The 17,858-nt window shown below is 35.8% G+C and overlaps 1 protein-coding gene and 1 long non-coding RNA gene across 2 annotated transcripts; one reads left to right on the forward strand and one right to left on the reverse strand.

Annotated features, from left to right (window-relative positions):
* Positions 1–1,765: 1,765 nt before the first annotated feature.
* Positions 1,766–4,535, reverse strand: LOC136066429 (spermine synthase-like). The gene is made up of 6 exons (XM_065770731.1): positions 4,282–4,535; positions 4,092–4,164; positions 3,920–3,991; positions 3,387–3,582; positions 2,898–3,027; positions 1,766–2,112 (listed from the first exon to the last, which is right to left on the reverse strand). The coding sequence occupies exons 1-6, from the start codon at positions 4,291–4,293 to the stop codon at positions 2,011–2,013; spliced, it is 585 nt and encodes a 194-aa protein (XP_065626803.1). The 5' UTR covers positions 4,294–4,535; the 3' UTR covers positions 1,766–2,010.
* An 845-nt stretch (positions 4,536–5,380) lies between these two features.
* Positions 5,381–6,200, forward strand: LOC111991706 (uncharacterized). The gene is made up of 2 exons (XR_010627934.1): positions 5,381–5,615; positions 5,902–6,200. It is a non-coding gene; the product is annotated as an uncharacterized LOC111991706 (long non-coding RNA).
* Positions 6,201–17,858: the final 11,658 nt, after the last annotated feature.

Below are 17,858 nucleotides of genomic sequence, written 5' to 3' on the forward strand. Positions count from 1 at the left end.
ATGTGATATGATTGTGGGCTTCCTTTATAATAGGATCTTTTGTTACTCTTAGAGCAAAAAAAATGACGCCATTATCCCCACCCAAAATGTTTTCCTATAATGACAAGCTTTATCTTTTAACCTCTAAGAAATGCAATGCAATGGCCAAAAGATATGCCTCTTTAATATATTGTCTCTAATCAAATAAACAAAGGCTCCCTGTCCCCTTTAGGTACAAGTTTATACAGAATTCAATTGTGTACAATTTTTTCTTTTCTTTGTAAGAAAGAACCATCAACCTTAACTAACCAAAAAAAAAAAAAAAACCATCAAAATTAATTAGAGTTATAAGAAAGAGCAAAAAAAGGGTAACATTTAACAATTAAAGAGAAAAAAAAAACAATTTAAAAAACAAATCTAAATGGCATTAACCAATGTGGAGTTTTAAAGAATCTTGGTTTACTTAGAATATAATAGAGAAAATAAAAGGGAGAGTAATACTAATTCTAGGAAACATATATAGAGAAATAGAAATAAGGATGCTAATTAAAGAACATTGGCAATACCATCAATCTCGTTTGAAGCTTAATCATAGCTCTACTAATTTGCTGACTCTCAACTTTGGGCTGGTATATATTTAGGCGTTCTCCAATGTCGTAAAATTCCTTATTGTCTAGCTTTACTTGAATTCCTACAAACTACCCGATTAAATTAAGTGAGAAAATGAACATAATGATTCTAGTATAGAGAAAAAATAATAATAATTCCCAAAGATTAGTAATTTGGCATAAATAGAAGAATGTATAAAAAATTCATCGAAAATTGAGAGAGAAAGAGAGAGAGAACCTTTTTTTGAATTCCTGCAAACTACTCTATTAAATTAAGTGAGAAATGAGCATAATGATTCTAGTGTAGAAAAACAAAGAAGAAAAAAAGAAAAGAAAGGATTCCCAAATATTAGTAATTTGGCATAAATAGAAGAATATAAAAAATTCATAGAAAAATTGAGAGAGAGAGAGAGAGAGAGAGAGAGAGAGAGAGAGAAAAAAAACCTTTTTTATGAGAGAAAACCATGCATAGAATGGAATAGATAGTTACCAATTTATAGTAAGACAATGTGAATAAGAAGAGACAAAATAAAGGAAGATGAAGAGAAAGAAGAAGAATAATAGTTATGTAGAGGGTAGTGGGGAGATGAAAAGAAGAAGAATAATATTTATGTAGAGGGTAGTGGGGAGATGATAAGATAAAAATCGAGAAAAGTTGGAAAAAGTGTAAATATTAAAATAAAATAAAAATTAAATGTTAAAAACAATTATAAGAAAATTGGAAAGAAAATGATAATGAGGTGGACGCTTATGTGGCTCAACTGGAGCGTAGCAACAATAAATGCTACGCTTCAGCTTTTAGTAATATATAGATTTCTTTACCATGCGGCCATGGAAGCTAGAACGGATGATAGAGATTCAAATTTATCTTAATTGAATTGTAGACTTACAGCAACTACTTTAAAAGTTTGTTTGGCCATAGAAGAGATTTTTTTGGGCTAATACAGCTTGCCATAAGATTGGATCATTCACCAAACAAATGGAAACACTTTCCATTTATTTTTCTTGGTGCACCAAAAATCCACATTCCACAAATAGCCAGTCACAGCCATTAAACATTGACCTGCAACATCACCCAGTACGTGACTTCAACCATGTTACGGCTTGAAAAACTAAATATGAACAAGGAAATTTTGAACCATCAATTCCCAATTAAGCAGATTAACCACTTGGCTAAATGAACAAGGAAAAGTCAACATTCACAAAATATGATAATTTCAGAGGTACAAATATAATAAAAGTAGCCATCCACAAATTGATTATTGGCAGAGATGATATTACACGCTAGAATTAATATCCTCACTAATTCCTGAAACAGAGCTCATGGTCCCATCTACAATTGTGCAATAATCACCTACAGTCTACTTTCAATGTTACCAATTCCATATATCTGAAAAACCAAACTAGGACTGGTATGAATTAACTAGGAAACACTGATTCGTTGAGCTGCCGGGGTTGGAGAATCACAAAGCGAGCTCACCTCCCTTTTCAGAAAGGATGGCAAGGCAAAGGCAGCTGAATGCATCTGTCAAAAGAATAATGCCAATTAGTTTCAGGTCACATTGTGAGTGCAATACAACAACAATAACAACCAAGCCTTAATTCCAAAATTTTGAGGTTAGCTATGAATCCTCTGTTTCTTTTTCTTTGGCCAAAGAGCAAATAAGTATTTCTTTTTTCTTTTTTCTTTTTTTTTTTTTTTTGGGAGAAGCGAGCAAATAAGGATTTCAATCACACACACACACACACACACAAAAAAAAGGGGGGGGGGGTACTTCAGCATCATGATTCAAGCATGAAGGGATTATTGTATGTTTCCTAATGATACCAGATTATAAAGGAATGAAATTGACAATCTTCACTGAAGAGCTTTACCAGCAAAGGTTAAGAAAGCCTCATTCCTCAGTGTATGTCATCACATCATTGACCATTTCAGGTCTAGTGTATCAAAATATTCAGCTTTTGCTAGCTATATAATGTTAATGATTTTCTATAGCTCACTCAATTCTCAAAGGAAAAAAGTAAAATGCAGCATAGGCTGCACAGCAATGTCTATTTAAGCTGAATATATGTGTGAGAGCGTGCATGAGAGAGAGAGAGAGAGAGATCTTGCCCATGAGTAATAGAACCTTAGCTTCTCGTCTATGCTTGAGAGCTAAGATTCTATAACTCAGAGGTCAAGGAAAAAAATTAAGTTGCTGCGAAGGCTGTATACCAATGTCAATTTATGCTGAATGCGGTGTGCGTGTGTGAGAGAGAGAGAGATCTTTTTTTTTTTTTTTAATAGGTATGAGAGAGGAGAGATCTTACCTCTGAGTTATAGAATCTTAGCTCTCTTTTATGCTTCAGAGCTCCTTCTAACTTCTCAATAGGATTAATGGGATTTAGAAAATCAACAGGCGGCCCCTCAGTTGAGCATATTAGAAATCCTATCACACCACTGCTTGGCATGGAAAAATTTTACAAAAACCACATTATGAAACCAAAGAAAATTCTAAAATTCCAATACTTAATTGATAGGATATAATAATGTATGGGTGGTATCCTATTTATAGTTGCACTTATTATAATGTCCAACTGATTTAAAACAACAAATTTGCGGCAGGCAACTCTAAAATTCATTAAGCAACAAACTCAAAGTTCAGACAGTGTTAAGCCAATAAAGACAACCTATTTTCAGTAATCTCTACATTTTGAAAACATACACAGCAGAAAAAGCAATAAACAGGCAGCAAAATGTAAAATGCTAAATAAATTTTTCTACCATGAAATTCAAGAAACAATAAGAAACATCAATACCTTGGATATGTTGGCACACTAGTCCAGGCATAGTGAACAGAACCCTTAAATGTTTCACGGCAAATAGAGATCATATCTTGAATTAGATGCGTATGGAGCCACATGCTTTCTGCCATGTTACAGAGGACACCACCAGGCCTTAATGCTCTGGCTGCTGTGTCAAAAAAAGGTTTCTCTACAAGCTCCTGAGCAGGTCCTATATCAGGCAAAAGAACCCTATGAGTGAGGTTTTGGCATCACAAACCTTATAAGCACAAGTTTCAAACTAAAAAATAAGATAAAAGAAAAAGAAGTCTAAGCTTTCAGTATTTCCTAAACAATTAGACTGCATATTTCAGATTTCAGGCAAACCTCACAATTTTTAACCAAATTCATAATATAATTAAGAAAGAGGAGAGGATAAGTTTATAAAAGAAAAAGAATAGATTATAAACCAAGCCCAGAAACTAATACGCAGAAGCACACCACTCCAAATATCTGAAATGAATAATTACCTCCCCACACCCCCCCCCCCCAAAAAAAAAAAAACGTACCAACAGGATCTGATGAATCCACAATAATTGCATCATATTTCCCCTCAGGTGCATTCCGAAGAAATTCAACAGCTGTCCAAAAATAATAGTAAGATTAACTAAGGGCTACAGCATTGTAAATCAACAAAAACCCAGTGAAAAAAAGAGAACCAATGACACTTTTTGAATGTACCATCACCAACATAGAGGTGGACACGAGGGTCCTCAAATCCAACAGCTAACTCAGGAAAAAACTTTTTAGAGACCTAAATAAAAGAAATCAAGACAATGAGTTGATTAACTCCACCCAAAAGCGAAAAGAAAAATAAAACTCAACTGAACAAGTAATTAAATGAAGAAGGCACATCACAACATCCACTTACATCAATGACCATCTTATCTATCTCACATATATCAATTTGCTCCACAGAGCTATGGCGAGCTATTTCTCTAAGAACACCACCATCTCCACCGCCAACAACAAGAACCTGTGAAATTAATATTAGTGAAGTTCAAAATCATACCAACACTGAAGAGGAAAACCAACATGCAAAGTCATGCAGAAGTAGAAGCTGGTCACAGAGTATGACTGCCCCTGGTCCACAATCTTCATAGGGCAACCAGATCCTCTGATCAGCTTCAAACCTCAAAGAACTTAAACATCAACAAGCTAACTAAAACTTGCTTCCTATTATAGAGATCTTTGAGCACCATGCATGCTGTAATATTAAGTTACAAACTCACTGATAAGCCTTGAACCCACAACCTCACCTCCCACTCCATTCCATACCAAGGGAGAAAGTTCTAGTTGAGCTAGAGCTCATTGGCTATATTTTAAATTACTTTACTGAGGCATAACGTCAATTGAACATAAGAGCAAAACTAAATTCACTTATGCATCCAAAGACATGTAGCAAATCTTAATGACCAAGACAAAATGAAGAAGACAAGACAAACTAACTGGATTTGCTCACCGTACTCATATTTTCTCTGGACCAACTATTGCCCTGCAATTTTCACTAGTCTTGTTACGAAGATCATAACATATTGGTTTCAATTATATTAAGCAACCACCAAAAGTCACTTTGTTGGCACAAAACTACAGAAATATCACGATAGCACATTTATTATATCCTAAAATACATGCAGCAATAGCTTTTGTCTTAAATTGGAATTAAGAACATGAGTTTGGGTTTTGGTCCAGCTAGAGCACCGCAAGAAACAACATATGTTGTGTTCTATGATGTAACAAATAAATTTACAATTACATACATGCAATAGAGAGAAAATATTGATAATTTGCTGAGTTACTGTTGTTTCCTCTAAAAAAATGCCATCATTTTGCAGAGCAGTAATTCCAGAAATATACCTACCAATCCCTGCAAAGTAAAATATATAAGGCCACCATCACGACCCAGCTCCAGCTAGAAATTTCCGGAAAATATTTTACGGCAACCAAACACAGCCTAAGTATATATATTAAGGTTAATGGTGTTGATATTATAGTGATTTTACTCCCTTTAAAACCTTGCAGAATGTGATCCTGATTGCCACCCGGAGGACATTGAGGCCACCAAAGAAAGGTTCTGCTGTTCAACGACCTTGCAACCGCACACTCACTGCTGTGCACGAGGCAATGCTGGAGGATATTGTATTGCCTGCTGAGATTGTTGGGAAGCGTGTCAGATATAGACATGATGGATCCAAGATAATGAAGGTGACCACTACAGCCACATAGCAAGCAAATTAAGTCTTTTGGTTTATTGTTGGGAGTTGTTTATACAAATTTCTAACAAATTATAATATGAAGATAAGGCTTGATTATGATTTAGAGAAGATTAGTGAATAGTATGGGATCTTAATGTTTTCGTTACTTCTCAAAAAAAAGAAGTGTGGGATATGATTTTAATGCAACGGTTACAGTCAGCTTGGTTAATGTACTGGTGATATGTTTTTTACATTTAATTCCAGTATTAATCCAACAATCATGCTTTTGTGGACAGGTTTTCTTGGATCCTAAAGAACGAAACAACACTGAGTACAAGCTGGATTCCTTTGCTGCAGTTTACAAGTAGCTCTCTGGCAAAGATGCTGTGTTTGAGTATCAAGTAACAGAGGCCTAGAATGGCACTTTTGAACATTAACCAAGAACTCTGAATTCAACTTTCCAAAATTTTGTTGTTGAGTTTGCTTAGAAGCAGGAAACCTTAGTGATGGATATTTTCACCATTATGATATGATTTATGTTTTGTGGTATGGTTATGACCAAAATTTTGGTGGTTTTATGTAAATCATTCTCTTATATGCAAGTGTACTTTTCCTTCACTTTTTTGTTTATGATGAAACCTGCCTACCTTTTTGTTATACGAACTTGACTTTTGCCTTGGTAGGAAGCTCAATCTGGCTTTGTTCGCAGCTGGACTGGATGATTTTTGTATAATTCTCGAAAGGGACCTAGGTTGGTAGTAATTGTGCTTGGCTTGGAAATGCCTTTGTACACCTTGAAGTTTTCTTCATGTGTAGTTCCCAGGGGTTGGGATCACTTTTGTTTTGCATGGTTTGACAAATTTCAGCTTACACATCAGCATATGCACACGCATGTACATGAGATTTATTGAGTAAAGGTTAATTAATGGTTAGTTTATCCAGATTTTTCTACCAAATAGATTTCTTTATATCCTAACTATTCTTTTATAACTTATGGGTCTAGATTTTTCATGTTAGCGTTTCACAAACAATAATCTTAAAATAACAAAGGGTTATGTTAACTCATACACATCAGCATATGCACACGCATGTACATGAGATTTATTGAGTAAAGGTTAATTAATGGTTAGTTTATCCAAATTCTTCTATCAAATAGATTTCTTTAGATCTTAACTATTCTTTTATAATTTAAGAGTTTAGATTTTGTCATGTTAGTGCTCCATAAACAATAATCTTAAAATAACAAAGGGTTATGTTAACGGATGCACTTAGAGTAATTGTTATTAAACCATAATAAGAAAGTTTTAACACCACTTTCATGAAAAATATAAAAACTATCAACAACATTTATTGTTGTCATTTTTTCAATAAAATAGTTCTTAAACCAATGCCCTAAGAGCATTGGTTAATATTTCCCAATAACAAAATAATCTTGCAAACAAAACATAAAAAAACATTGTTAGTAGAATGCTATCATGGCAGAATCTAAACTCTTAAATCATAAAAGAATAGTTAGGATTTAAAAAAAATCTATTGATAGAATACCCTAGAGGATTTGAACCCAGTTTATCCTGGATGAATTTACATCCTCTAGAGTTCTTAGGGTATTCTACAAGGTAAAGTTCTTTAAATCTCCACCATTCTTTCAAAATAAGTGGATAATATGTTGCCACATCATCAATCTACTAATAAAATCTCAAATCAATCTTAAAAGTCATGAGTTGATATCATTAACCCAAAAGCACACTCTACCGCATCATAAATCTCAAATCAATCTTAAAAGTCACGAGTTGATATCATTAACCCAAAAGTACGCACTCACCATTCTTTATGCTAAAATTTATTATTGGATACTGTAAAGTTATTATTTACAACTATATGTTTTGTTGGCTTATATTCCGTGCCAAATTTGATTGTAATTATATTCAATCTGTTGTACCCCGTATTTATTGTGGGATTTCATTGTAAGGGTTGTGTGTTAGAAAGAGAGAGAGTGTGAAGACTCAAGCATTTGAAGACTGAAGATTTCTCACGGATATCTCGCAACTTAGCTTCCCGTGAAGTGAATCATGTGCCCTGCACGTGTTGGAATACGAAGAGTCAGGCTAGATGGAGACAGCTATGTCTTGCGAGTATCTTGTGGGTAAGGCTTTCCCGCGAGACACCCACAAGGCATTTTGGTCTGCCAACCTATCCAATCTGATACACACTTTCTGTGCCTACACTATTTATACCCACATTACCCATAAATGTTAAGGAGAGCTTCTGAGAGAAAACCCTAGCAAAACACCTTGAGAGTTAGAGATTGTTATACCCACAATCCTCTACACATTTGTTTTGGGAATTTCCTCATCTCCTACCTCTCCACTTCCATACCATTGAGAGGTTGATAGCTCAAATACTTACCACATCCTTTCAGAGTGTTAAGTGAAGTTTTGGTGTTGCTGGGAAGTATTGGAAGAAGCCGATGATGGCAAATGCAACATGGAGCTTGTTGCGGGATCCGGAGAACTAAGACAAGACACGGTTCTGAGAAGCCTTGTTGGAGTAGAAGTTTGGAGGGCTTAGGTACATTTGGTAGATTAGACTTGAAGGGTCTCTTGCTAACCCATGTATCCTAACTGATTGTCTAGTGGATCGATTTCCACTTAGAGGGCGGTAGAGAGGTTTTTCGCCGAGTTCTTCGATTTCCTCTTCGATAACACATCTCGGTGTTATCTGTGTTTGCATCTTTTTTCCCTACTCTTGTTCATTTCATTTTTACTGCTGTGTTGCTTTAAATATGGATTAGAGTAGTTGTCTTGCTTATACGCTAGTATTTACACTATTCCGCACTTAGTATTAAGTTAGTGTAAAATCAACCAAGCCGTAACTTTAATTTGAGGGTCTAAACTGCTCGTGTGTTTTCGACACATTTCCGAGCTTTCAATTGGTATGAGAGCGAGTACATTCGTTGTGGTTTAAATACCTGAGTGTGATCCTTGACCCTTTTTGAGATGGATAAGTCTCAATCCCTAACTGTTCCACCATTCTTTGATAGTAACAATTATACTTTCTGGAAAGTTAGAATGAGGGCATTTTTATGCTCCATTGATGATACCGTTTAGGATGCGGTTGAAGTAGGTTGGACTAGGCCGGAGGCTGCAAAATCCACTTGGGATAAGGCAGCTCTTGTGGTGGCTAATGCTAATAGTAAAGCCTTGAATGCTATTTTCTGTGGTGTGTCTCCAGATGAATTCCACAGGATCTCTCACATGACAGTTGCCAAGGAAGCTTGGGAGATTTTGGAGACTACCTATGAAGGTACAAAGAAAGTTAAGGACACAAAACTTCAGATGCTTACCACAAAGTTTGAAGAGCTTAAGATGGGAGATAATGAGTCCTTTGATTCGTTTTATGGGAAGCTCAATGAAATTGTGATTGCGAAGCTCAATCTTGGTGAGAAGATTGAAGATACTAAAGTGGTGAGAAAAATTTTGAGGTCCTTACCGGAGAGCTTTCGAGCAAAAGTCACAGCTATAGAGGAAAGCAAATATTTGGATGAAATTAAGATCCAAGAGCTCATTGGGTCTATTCAAACATATGAGCTTGGACTGCCTTCTCATAAGACAAGTAAATCTCTTGCTCTTAAAACCATCACCGAAAGAATGGATGATTTCTCTGATGAAGATGGAGTGGAAAAAGATGTAGCATTCCTTGCAAAGAACTTTCAAAAATTTATGAAGATAAAGAACAGTGGGAAACCGTTCAGCAAAGGGAAGTTATCATCCTCCAAAGGGGATAGGAAAGAGTTTAAGAAGAAAGATGAAAAGGATTCCCAGTCTTTTCAAGGCATTGTTTGTTATGAATGCAATGGACATGGACATCTCAAGAAGAAGTGTCCCAATTATCTAAGAGGGAAAGGGCAGGGCATATGCTACAACTCTGAGTGATTCTAATTCATCCAACTCTGATTCGGAAGAGAACTGTGATGGAGAAGGAAACTACTCCGCCTTTATGACTATTGCTCATGTTGAGTCCGCGAAGGACTTAAATCAACTAGTGCAAGAACTTGGAGAGCATAGTGATGAGGAATCCATGGGAATTGTAGAAGAATTAGATACTGAAGAAGATGAAGACTCAACAGGTCTTCAAGAAAACTACAATTCTCTACTTGAAAAAGTCAAAAGAATATACAAGGGTGGCCAAGGCAGCCATGAAGAAGATGAAAAAGGCAGAAGAGGACTATAAAATTCTTCTAGTGCATTATAAAGAGGCCAAGTGTGAAATTGAGACGCTGAATGGTGAGCTGACTGAAGCCTACTCAAAAATCAGATTTCTTGAGCAAGAGGTAGTGCAAGTACATGCCAAGATAGAGAGGGTCTCCTCCAAGAAGCTAGATGATGTTATTTCATCTCAGAAACATGCCTCAGACAAGTCTGGACTGGGATATACCAGAGGGAGCAGCTCATCAGCTAATGTCACCAAAAAAGTGAAGTTCGTGAAGGCTAAAGATACGGTTGTAGAAGAGCCTACTCCTGAGAAAGTTAAGGCTAAAAAGAAGAAGAATGTGGTTGATCAACAAGTGTTAAATAAGTCTTGTAATCAATCAAAAACTAGATTTGAAGCTAGAGGAAGATCACTCCCAAGACCACAATAGGCTCTTAGAATGAATCATCTTTGTCACTTTTGCGAATTACAAGGACATACAAGACCCAACTGTCATAAATTGAGAGCATTGAACAATGCAAGTGCTCCTCGGTCACGAGGAAGGAGAAATGACGAAAGGTCTTGGGTGGTGAGCAACCAAGGAGTCAAAACCGTGATCTAGGAATGATGAACGTGATGAAGATGATCGGTGTCTTCACCAATTGTCTGGAAAGTTTCACCAGATGGTTTGAAAGTCCCAACTCTCGTACCTAATTCATCAAGGATATCACTCCAAACGCACGTGATGTGTGGGTGAAGAAAGGTACTCATGCATAAGCATTATAACATGTCCATGCACTAATTCTTCCAATATTTGGGGACTTTTGCTGTTGCATCTTACCATGCATTGCCTTCATTTGAATGCATGTTTCTTTTACCTATTTGGCTTGTGCCAGTTTTTTTCTTGTTTTGTTGATCTTACTTCATTTCGATTTGTTTTTTAGTGTGTTTAAAAAATTCAAAAACCCATAAAAATTGAAAAATCTTCAAAAAGTTTGATCGCTTGTTTTGTGCATATCTCATGTGAGTTTGGCCTAGTACCTTCGTACTAATGGCGTGGTGCATTTATGAGCTTAGCTTGTTATGTATGCACATTTATCTTTGTGGAAGAAATCTTGAAAATTATGTGTGATTGTTGTAAACAGATCTTCAAGCTTGTCATGAATGATTGGTCAATAGTCTTGATGGTCTTGATATATGCATAGACTTGTGTCTATATCTCTTCCCACTTTATTTTTTGTTTTTGCAAAAGAGCTCACTAAATGTAAATCTCCAAATGAAAAGAGATATCGAGCTGCAAAAGTTTGTCGCACATACTAGTATTTGACTAAGGAAAAGGGAAAGCGACTTGAGTTTTGAAATGTATGGTACTCAAAAAGCCAAAGGCTAACACTCAATATTGAAATATAAAAAATTTCAAGCATCAATCTCAAAGAAGAGATGTATTGTCCAAAAATGGATCAAATGTTATGCTTTATGCAGAAGCCAAATGAAAAGCTTCTAAGTTATGTAATCATTCTCTTATGGGATGTCATATATTCTCATTTCTATAATTGAGATAGTCCACTTAATTTCATATCAGTTGTGTATGTCTCGATTGAATTGATCATTGAAGTTTCTGTCTTGTCTAAGGAGACTTGATACTCACCCACAACACACAAGACTTTGATTCAATGAATGCTTATCTCATTTGTGTGATTGTACATGTTCAAATGTGATGTGTATGCTCAAATACTTGATGATCAAATCCAAAAAGATTTTTTAGTGTTTTATTTGTTTTTGAAAGTGATTTTATACTTTTGTGTTCTTTGTCTTTTGTTCAAAATGGACTTCTGTGTTTTTCTTCAAAAAACTAGTTTAGAGGTTCTCTCGCGAGAAGCTTGCGACTTAGAGCTTCCCGCGAAAAGGGCTTGAGGGAAATAAATTTTTCATCATGTTACACAAAAACTCTTGCGACTGTATTGCTACTACCTCGCGACCAACAACTTCTCGCAAAATGCTGTTTGGCCAAAATTGGATTTTTTCCAAAATCAGACAGAAGCTATCGCGACTGTCTCGCTACTGTCTCGTGACTTAAAGCTTCTTGCAAAAGTTTTTGTGCATCAGATGTACTTCTAGCGATTGTCTCGCGACTGTCTCACTACTCTCTAACCTGCGAAAAACACATGTTTTCAATTTATATGTAGCAGATGTGATAGTTTTTCAAATCACTCACATTTCCCTCGCTCAACCTCCCTCGAACCATTTTCAACCCAAAATCAATTTTACTTAAACCCCATCATTCTCAAGCATATTTTCTGCATTTTTAACTTCAAGGTATGTCTTCAAAAACTTTTGCTTCATGTTTTTCTTTATTTATGCAAAAATTTTTGTTAAGGTTTCAAAATTTTGGGGATTTTTCAAAATTTTGGGTTAGGTTACTAGTTTTAGTGCATTTGTTTCAAATTCTCTGATTGGGCTGAGTCCCATTTGTCTTTTGTGCATCTATGTTGGCCCCATAAGGCATTTTAACATGTATTAAGGCTAGTTTTCACCATGTTCATGCATTTTTCATGTGTTATATGCTTTGTTGCATGTTAGGTGTTTGACAAAATGTTTGAGTGACATTTGTGTGTTGAATTGAACTAAACTTAGTTCCAATCATTGGTCTAGGTCTCTTTTGCCATGCTTATCATGTTTTAGTCAATGGCTATGTGTTTTACACACTTTGGCCATTTTGTGCCTCAATTCCATGTCATGCACACATTAGGCACACACCTAGGCACCTTCTAGGCACACCTCATGCATCTCATGCTGCACACACATGCATCAGCACATGCACATATATGCACACACATGCACAATAACTTATTTTCATGCATTGTGTTTATAATTCCTTGTTTTATATGCTTTTGCATATTGTTTTAAGTTGGTTTTGCTCTGTTTTAGGATTTTTTTACCCTGCTCTGAACTAACTTGAATCTAATCAAGTTTCTTGTGTTTTGTTTTGTGTTTTTGCACATGTTTCTATATGTTCTGTGTTCCTTTGTGCAAATGTCTCCTTTTAAAAGTTCCGCAGTGAAAGGAAGCAGCATCAAAGGGAAAGAGCCAATCATTAATGTTGATGAACCATCACCAAGGTCAAAAAGGCCTCGTTTTTCAACTAAAGTCTATGACCCTGATCTGTTCAAATCCTATGTGGCTTTTCAAAACTATCGGAACTATTTTCGAGACGCTCCTTTACTAGTTGAAAGGGCCGTTGATCAGCCATCTCTCAGTGACACAAATATACCCATATGGTTTGCCATGAAAGATTGGAACTTTCAGCTCTCAACTCTTGAGGATGCATATGAGAACATGGTTAAGGAATTCTATGCCAATGCAATTGTTAACGGAGAAGAGATTAAATGTTGGGTTCGAGGAAAAAGTTTCTCTGTCACACCAGTGTACTTGGCGGAAATTCTACACATTAACCAGCCAATACTCCCTATATACTCCCTATACTGCCAGTATATGGAATTCTCCCCCAATAAGAAGTCAATCAATGTGGCATCACTTTCTCCTGAATTAAGACTTCTCTCAATGATCATGTGTAGCAACATCTATCCTTTGTCAAGCACTGGATATATGAATCTTGGTCGAGCATTATTCTTGAATGATCTAATCATTGACAAAGAGATTGATGTGTGCTCTCATATTTTCCACATCTTGGCAAAAACGGTTGACCGGATTGCTTCAAGGAATTGTATTCCTTTCTGTCGACTCATCTCACGAATTTTGAAACTTAAAGGTGTGCACCCTTTGGAAGATGAGCGCCTATACCCAAGACCAAGTCCAATTACCATTCGTACTCTTCATGCTAGTATGAGTCACACCAAGAAGAATGTCAAGCAAGAAAGCCATGCACCTCAGGGGAGCTCGAGTTCTACACCCCATGATGAACAGTTTGACAACATTACCACTGCTCTTCAAGAGATCAATACCAAGATATCCGAACTAGCATCTATCATGTACTCTCTCCACAGTTGTTTTGATTCAAAGATCACATCTCTTCAAACTCAACTGGACGAAATTCAACAGAAGCCAGAAGAAAATGACTAGCTATTCCATGACAAAAAGGGGGAGATGGCATCATTGATAGGGGGAGTTTGGTGACCATTGCTAGTTGGAGTATGATGATAAGGGGAGTAGAAGCTAGAAGAAGAAGTTCTTTTTTATTTTGTTTACAGTTTTTACTTTTTCTGCTTATGTTTAAAGCTAAAATACTCTGTTTTAATCTCAATTTTATTTCAGTTTATCATGTGATTCTCTCAATGCTTTTGTAGCATTTTTTTTGTACTTTTAAGATATTGCTATTATGTCTTAAGTACCTCACTCTTGTGCCCTTGTAGGATTGTTCCTAGATGCATATATGTTTTTTTTATGCATTGGTTGAGTGTTGGACATGCAAATGATAGTTTGCAATTGAGCTTATTAGCTTGCATGTCCGGATGTTCATTCCTTGTGTGAATGAGCAGTGTGATCACTATTGTATAGTGATTGCGTGTTTGGTCAAGCCATGGTCTATTGCTTTATTCCATTTTTGCTTGATCGCTTTGTGCTTGTTCCATTTTCATTACAAGTTTTTTACATAACAATGAACTTATTGTGTTATTGTGTTTCAGGAGATACTTGTCATTATGGTTCAAGAGCTTCACAACTTCTAGATTAGGTGTGAGTGAATTTTGCCACTGTTCCCAAACTTACGTTTATGTCTAGAGTCTGTTTTAGGGGTTTTGTCACGGAATAGCTAAAGGGGGAGATTGTAAAGTTATTATTTACAACTATATGTTTTGTTGGCTTATATTTCGTGCCAAATTTGATTGTAATTATATTCAATCAATTGTACCCTGTATTTATTGTGGGATTTCATTGTAAAGGTTGTGTGTTAGAAAGAGAAAGAGTGTGAAGACTCAAGCATTTGAAGATTGAAGATTTCTCGCGGGTATCTCGCGACTTAGCTTCTCGTGAAGTGAATCATGTGCCCTGCACGTGCTAGAATGCGAAGAGTCAGGCCAGATGGAGACAGCTGTATCTCGCGAGTATCTCGCAGGTAAGGCATTCCCACGAGACATCCATGAGGCATTCTGGTCTGCCAGCCTGTCCAGTCTGATACACACTTTCTGTGCCTACACTATTTATACCCACATTACCCACAAATTTTAAGGAGAGCTTCTGAGAGAAAACCCTAGCAAAACACCTTGAGAGTTAGAGATTGTTATATCCATAATCATCTACACATTTGTTTTGGGAATTTCCTCGTCTCCTACCTCTCCACTTCCATACCATTGAGAGGTTGATAGCCCAAACACTTATCACACCCTTTCAGAGTGTTAAGTGAAGTTTTGGTGCTGCTGGGAACAAGGAAGTGAATCTCGTACTGTACCGGCCGGTACGGCGGGTATATACCGTACTGACTAGTGAATCATTACACTCAACCTTCCTATTTCATACCAGAAAAAATACCGGCCGTACCGGCGAACCCCGGCTGTTTCGGCCGGTAAATGGATACCGGGCCGAAACATAAAATGCTTCTTTTCTTTTCTTTTTTTGGTAATTTCGGTAGTTTTTTAAGGGCAGGATGGTGCAAATTTGAGTAAGCTAAGAAAACCCAGCAGAAAGAAAGAGAAAAATGGAAGAAAAATGCATAATAGCGTTGCAAAATGAAGTTAGAACCACCTCATGTACTCACCGTCTCTTTTTTCACTGAAGCCAACGACCTCTCACTGAATCTTGAGTGGTGATGGACGGTGGCACTTGAGAGTTTAGATGAAACTAGAGAAAGAGGTGAGGTGAAAGTGAAACTAAAGGGGATAGATCAGAAGTGAAAATAAATGAATGAATGTACTTTGAAAACTGAAGAGTTAAGTTTAAACGTGTGAAGATAAAGCATTCTTGAAAATTGGAGGTAGGTCTCAGGTAGGATAGGCTTGTGATGTGGAGGATAAAAAAAGAAAACAAAATGGGAAGAGCTAATTAGGCCTGCCGCCTGCACAGGCTGTGAAGCATAAAAAAAAAAAGGTGTGAAAGAAAATAAATTCAAGGTGATAAAAACGAGGGAAAGAGCAGTAAGATATAGGGAAATATATATATATATATATATATATATATTAATAATAATAAAAGTTCTCTTTTTTCACTAAAGCCAACGACCTCTCACTGAATCTTGAGTGGTGATGGATGGTGGCACTTGAGAGAGGAGATGAAACTAGAGAAAGAGGTGAGGTGAAAGTGAAACTAAAGGAGATAAATCAGAAGTAAAAATAAATGAATGAATGTACTTTGAAAACTGAAGAGTAAAGTTCAAACGTGTGAAAATAAAGCATGTTTGGAAATTGGAGGTAGGTGTCAAGTAGGACAGGCTTGTGATGTGGAGTAGAAAAAAAGAAAACAAAATGGGAAGAGCCATCAATTAGGCCTGCCGCCTGCCTGTGAAGCATTGAAAAATTAAAAAAAAAAAGTGTGAAAGAAAATAAATTCAAGATGATAAGAACGAGGGAAGGAGTAGTTAGATATAGGGAATATATATATATATATATATATTAATAATAATAAAAGATACTAAAAATAGTGGAAGAGAATAAAAACTAAAAAAAGTAGTACCAAATGTTGGCAAGACCTTGGCTTGTACATGTGCAACAACTTTGGATTTGGGTAAAAAAGAGATCTAGAATTTGCCTTATAATTTTTTGTTAAATGTCTAGTCAATTAAACAAAAATTTACATTTATTGTTAATTAATTAATTATATATATATATATATATATATAAATAGCGGTAAACTTGAAACAGTACACTGATATTGATCGGTATCGGAAATATATCATATTGGTGGTCAAACCGGTACAGCCTCCGATACGGTATTGACTTTCTTGATCATAAGTAAACAACTTAAATTTTGACTAAAACACAGATGAATAAATTGTAATTCGCCCTTAAGGATTAAAATTATAAAATTTTAATGTTTAAATAATATGAAATTATTTTCATCATTGCCAACAGAGTCACATCACATCAATGTGATACTCCTAATTTGTACCATTATATGATTGTAAATCCACTCTCCTATTTACGACTGTACCATATTGTACTACAAGATTTGTCAAAAAATTGGACTGATAGTTTCTTCAATCAACATAACATCTTGTCCTGAACTTCGTAACTTGTAGCTCATGGGAATTCCCGATATCTCCCATAGAATTGATCTTTGATTTAAATCCCCTCTGTGTTTAAAGTCAGCGAATAAAAAAAATCATTACCCTCGTTAACGACATAAATTCCGATTTGGGTAGAACTTATTTTGATAAAATTGAAAACAAAAAATACTGTAACAATGGTAAAATTAAAAACTGAAAATTAAAAACACTGTAATAAAATAATTTTTAAATATGTGAATAGTATTGTGGAACTTATTTTTAATGAAAAAGTTACTGAAAAGTGATATTTATGGGTCCGTAAACAGTATACAAATGCACTATTCACGATTGAAAAGTCAAAATTTGCGACTATTGTTCATGAACAGCAGCTGCATTACTCCCTGAAACGCGTAAAAAAAAAAAAAAAAGAGGTGAAAACGCACAAAAAAGCAAAACATGGCCATGGATGTGAATCCAAACCCACACATAGTGTGCGTTCCAAACACACACTGCATTTTGCAAAAAAAAAAAAATTTGTGATGATTTTTTTTTTTTTTTTTTCCATTCAGGCCAATATGGTCCGCAACAAGCCAGAACAAGCCCTGAATCAAATCGATATGGGCCTAAATAAGTGTTTTAAAAAAAAAAGTAAAAAATTTTTGTCAAAACACACCATTTTGACATCCTAGTTTAAAGAAAAAACTCTAAACTCATCTCAAACTCACTCGTTCTCTCTGTCTCCTCTCTCTCTCTCTCTCTAACCCATGGCTCTCCCTTAGACTCACTCCATCTACTATTGCTTTTAAATTGGTATATGTTTACCATTGTTGATGGTCATTTTGGAAGTCAAAAAGAAAGAAGAAGCCTAGCAACACGGGTAGAAAGGAGTTAGTAAATAGATAGAAAAAAAAA

Source organism: Quercus suber, unplaced genomic scaffold (assembly GCF_002906115.3).
Source record: "Quercus suber isolate HL8 unplaced genomic scaffold, Cork oak 2.0 scaffold_35, whole genome shotgun sequence".
Lineage (NCBI taxonomy): Eukaryota > Viridiplantae > Streptophyta > Magnoliopsida > Fagales > Fagaceae > Quercus > Quercus suber.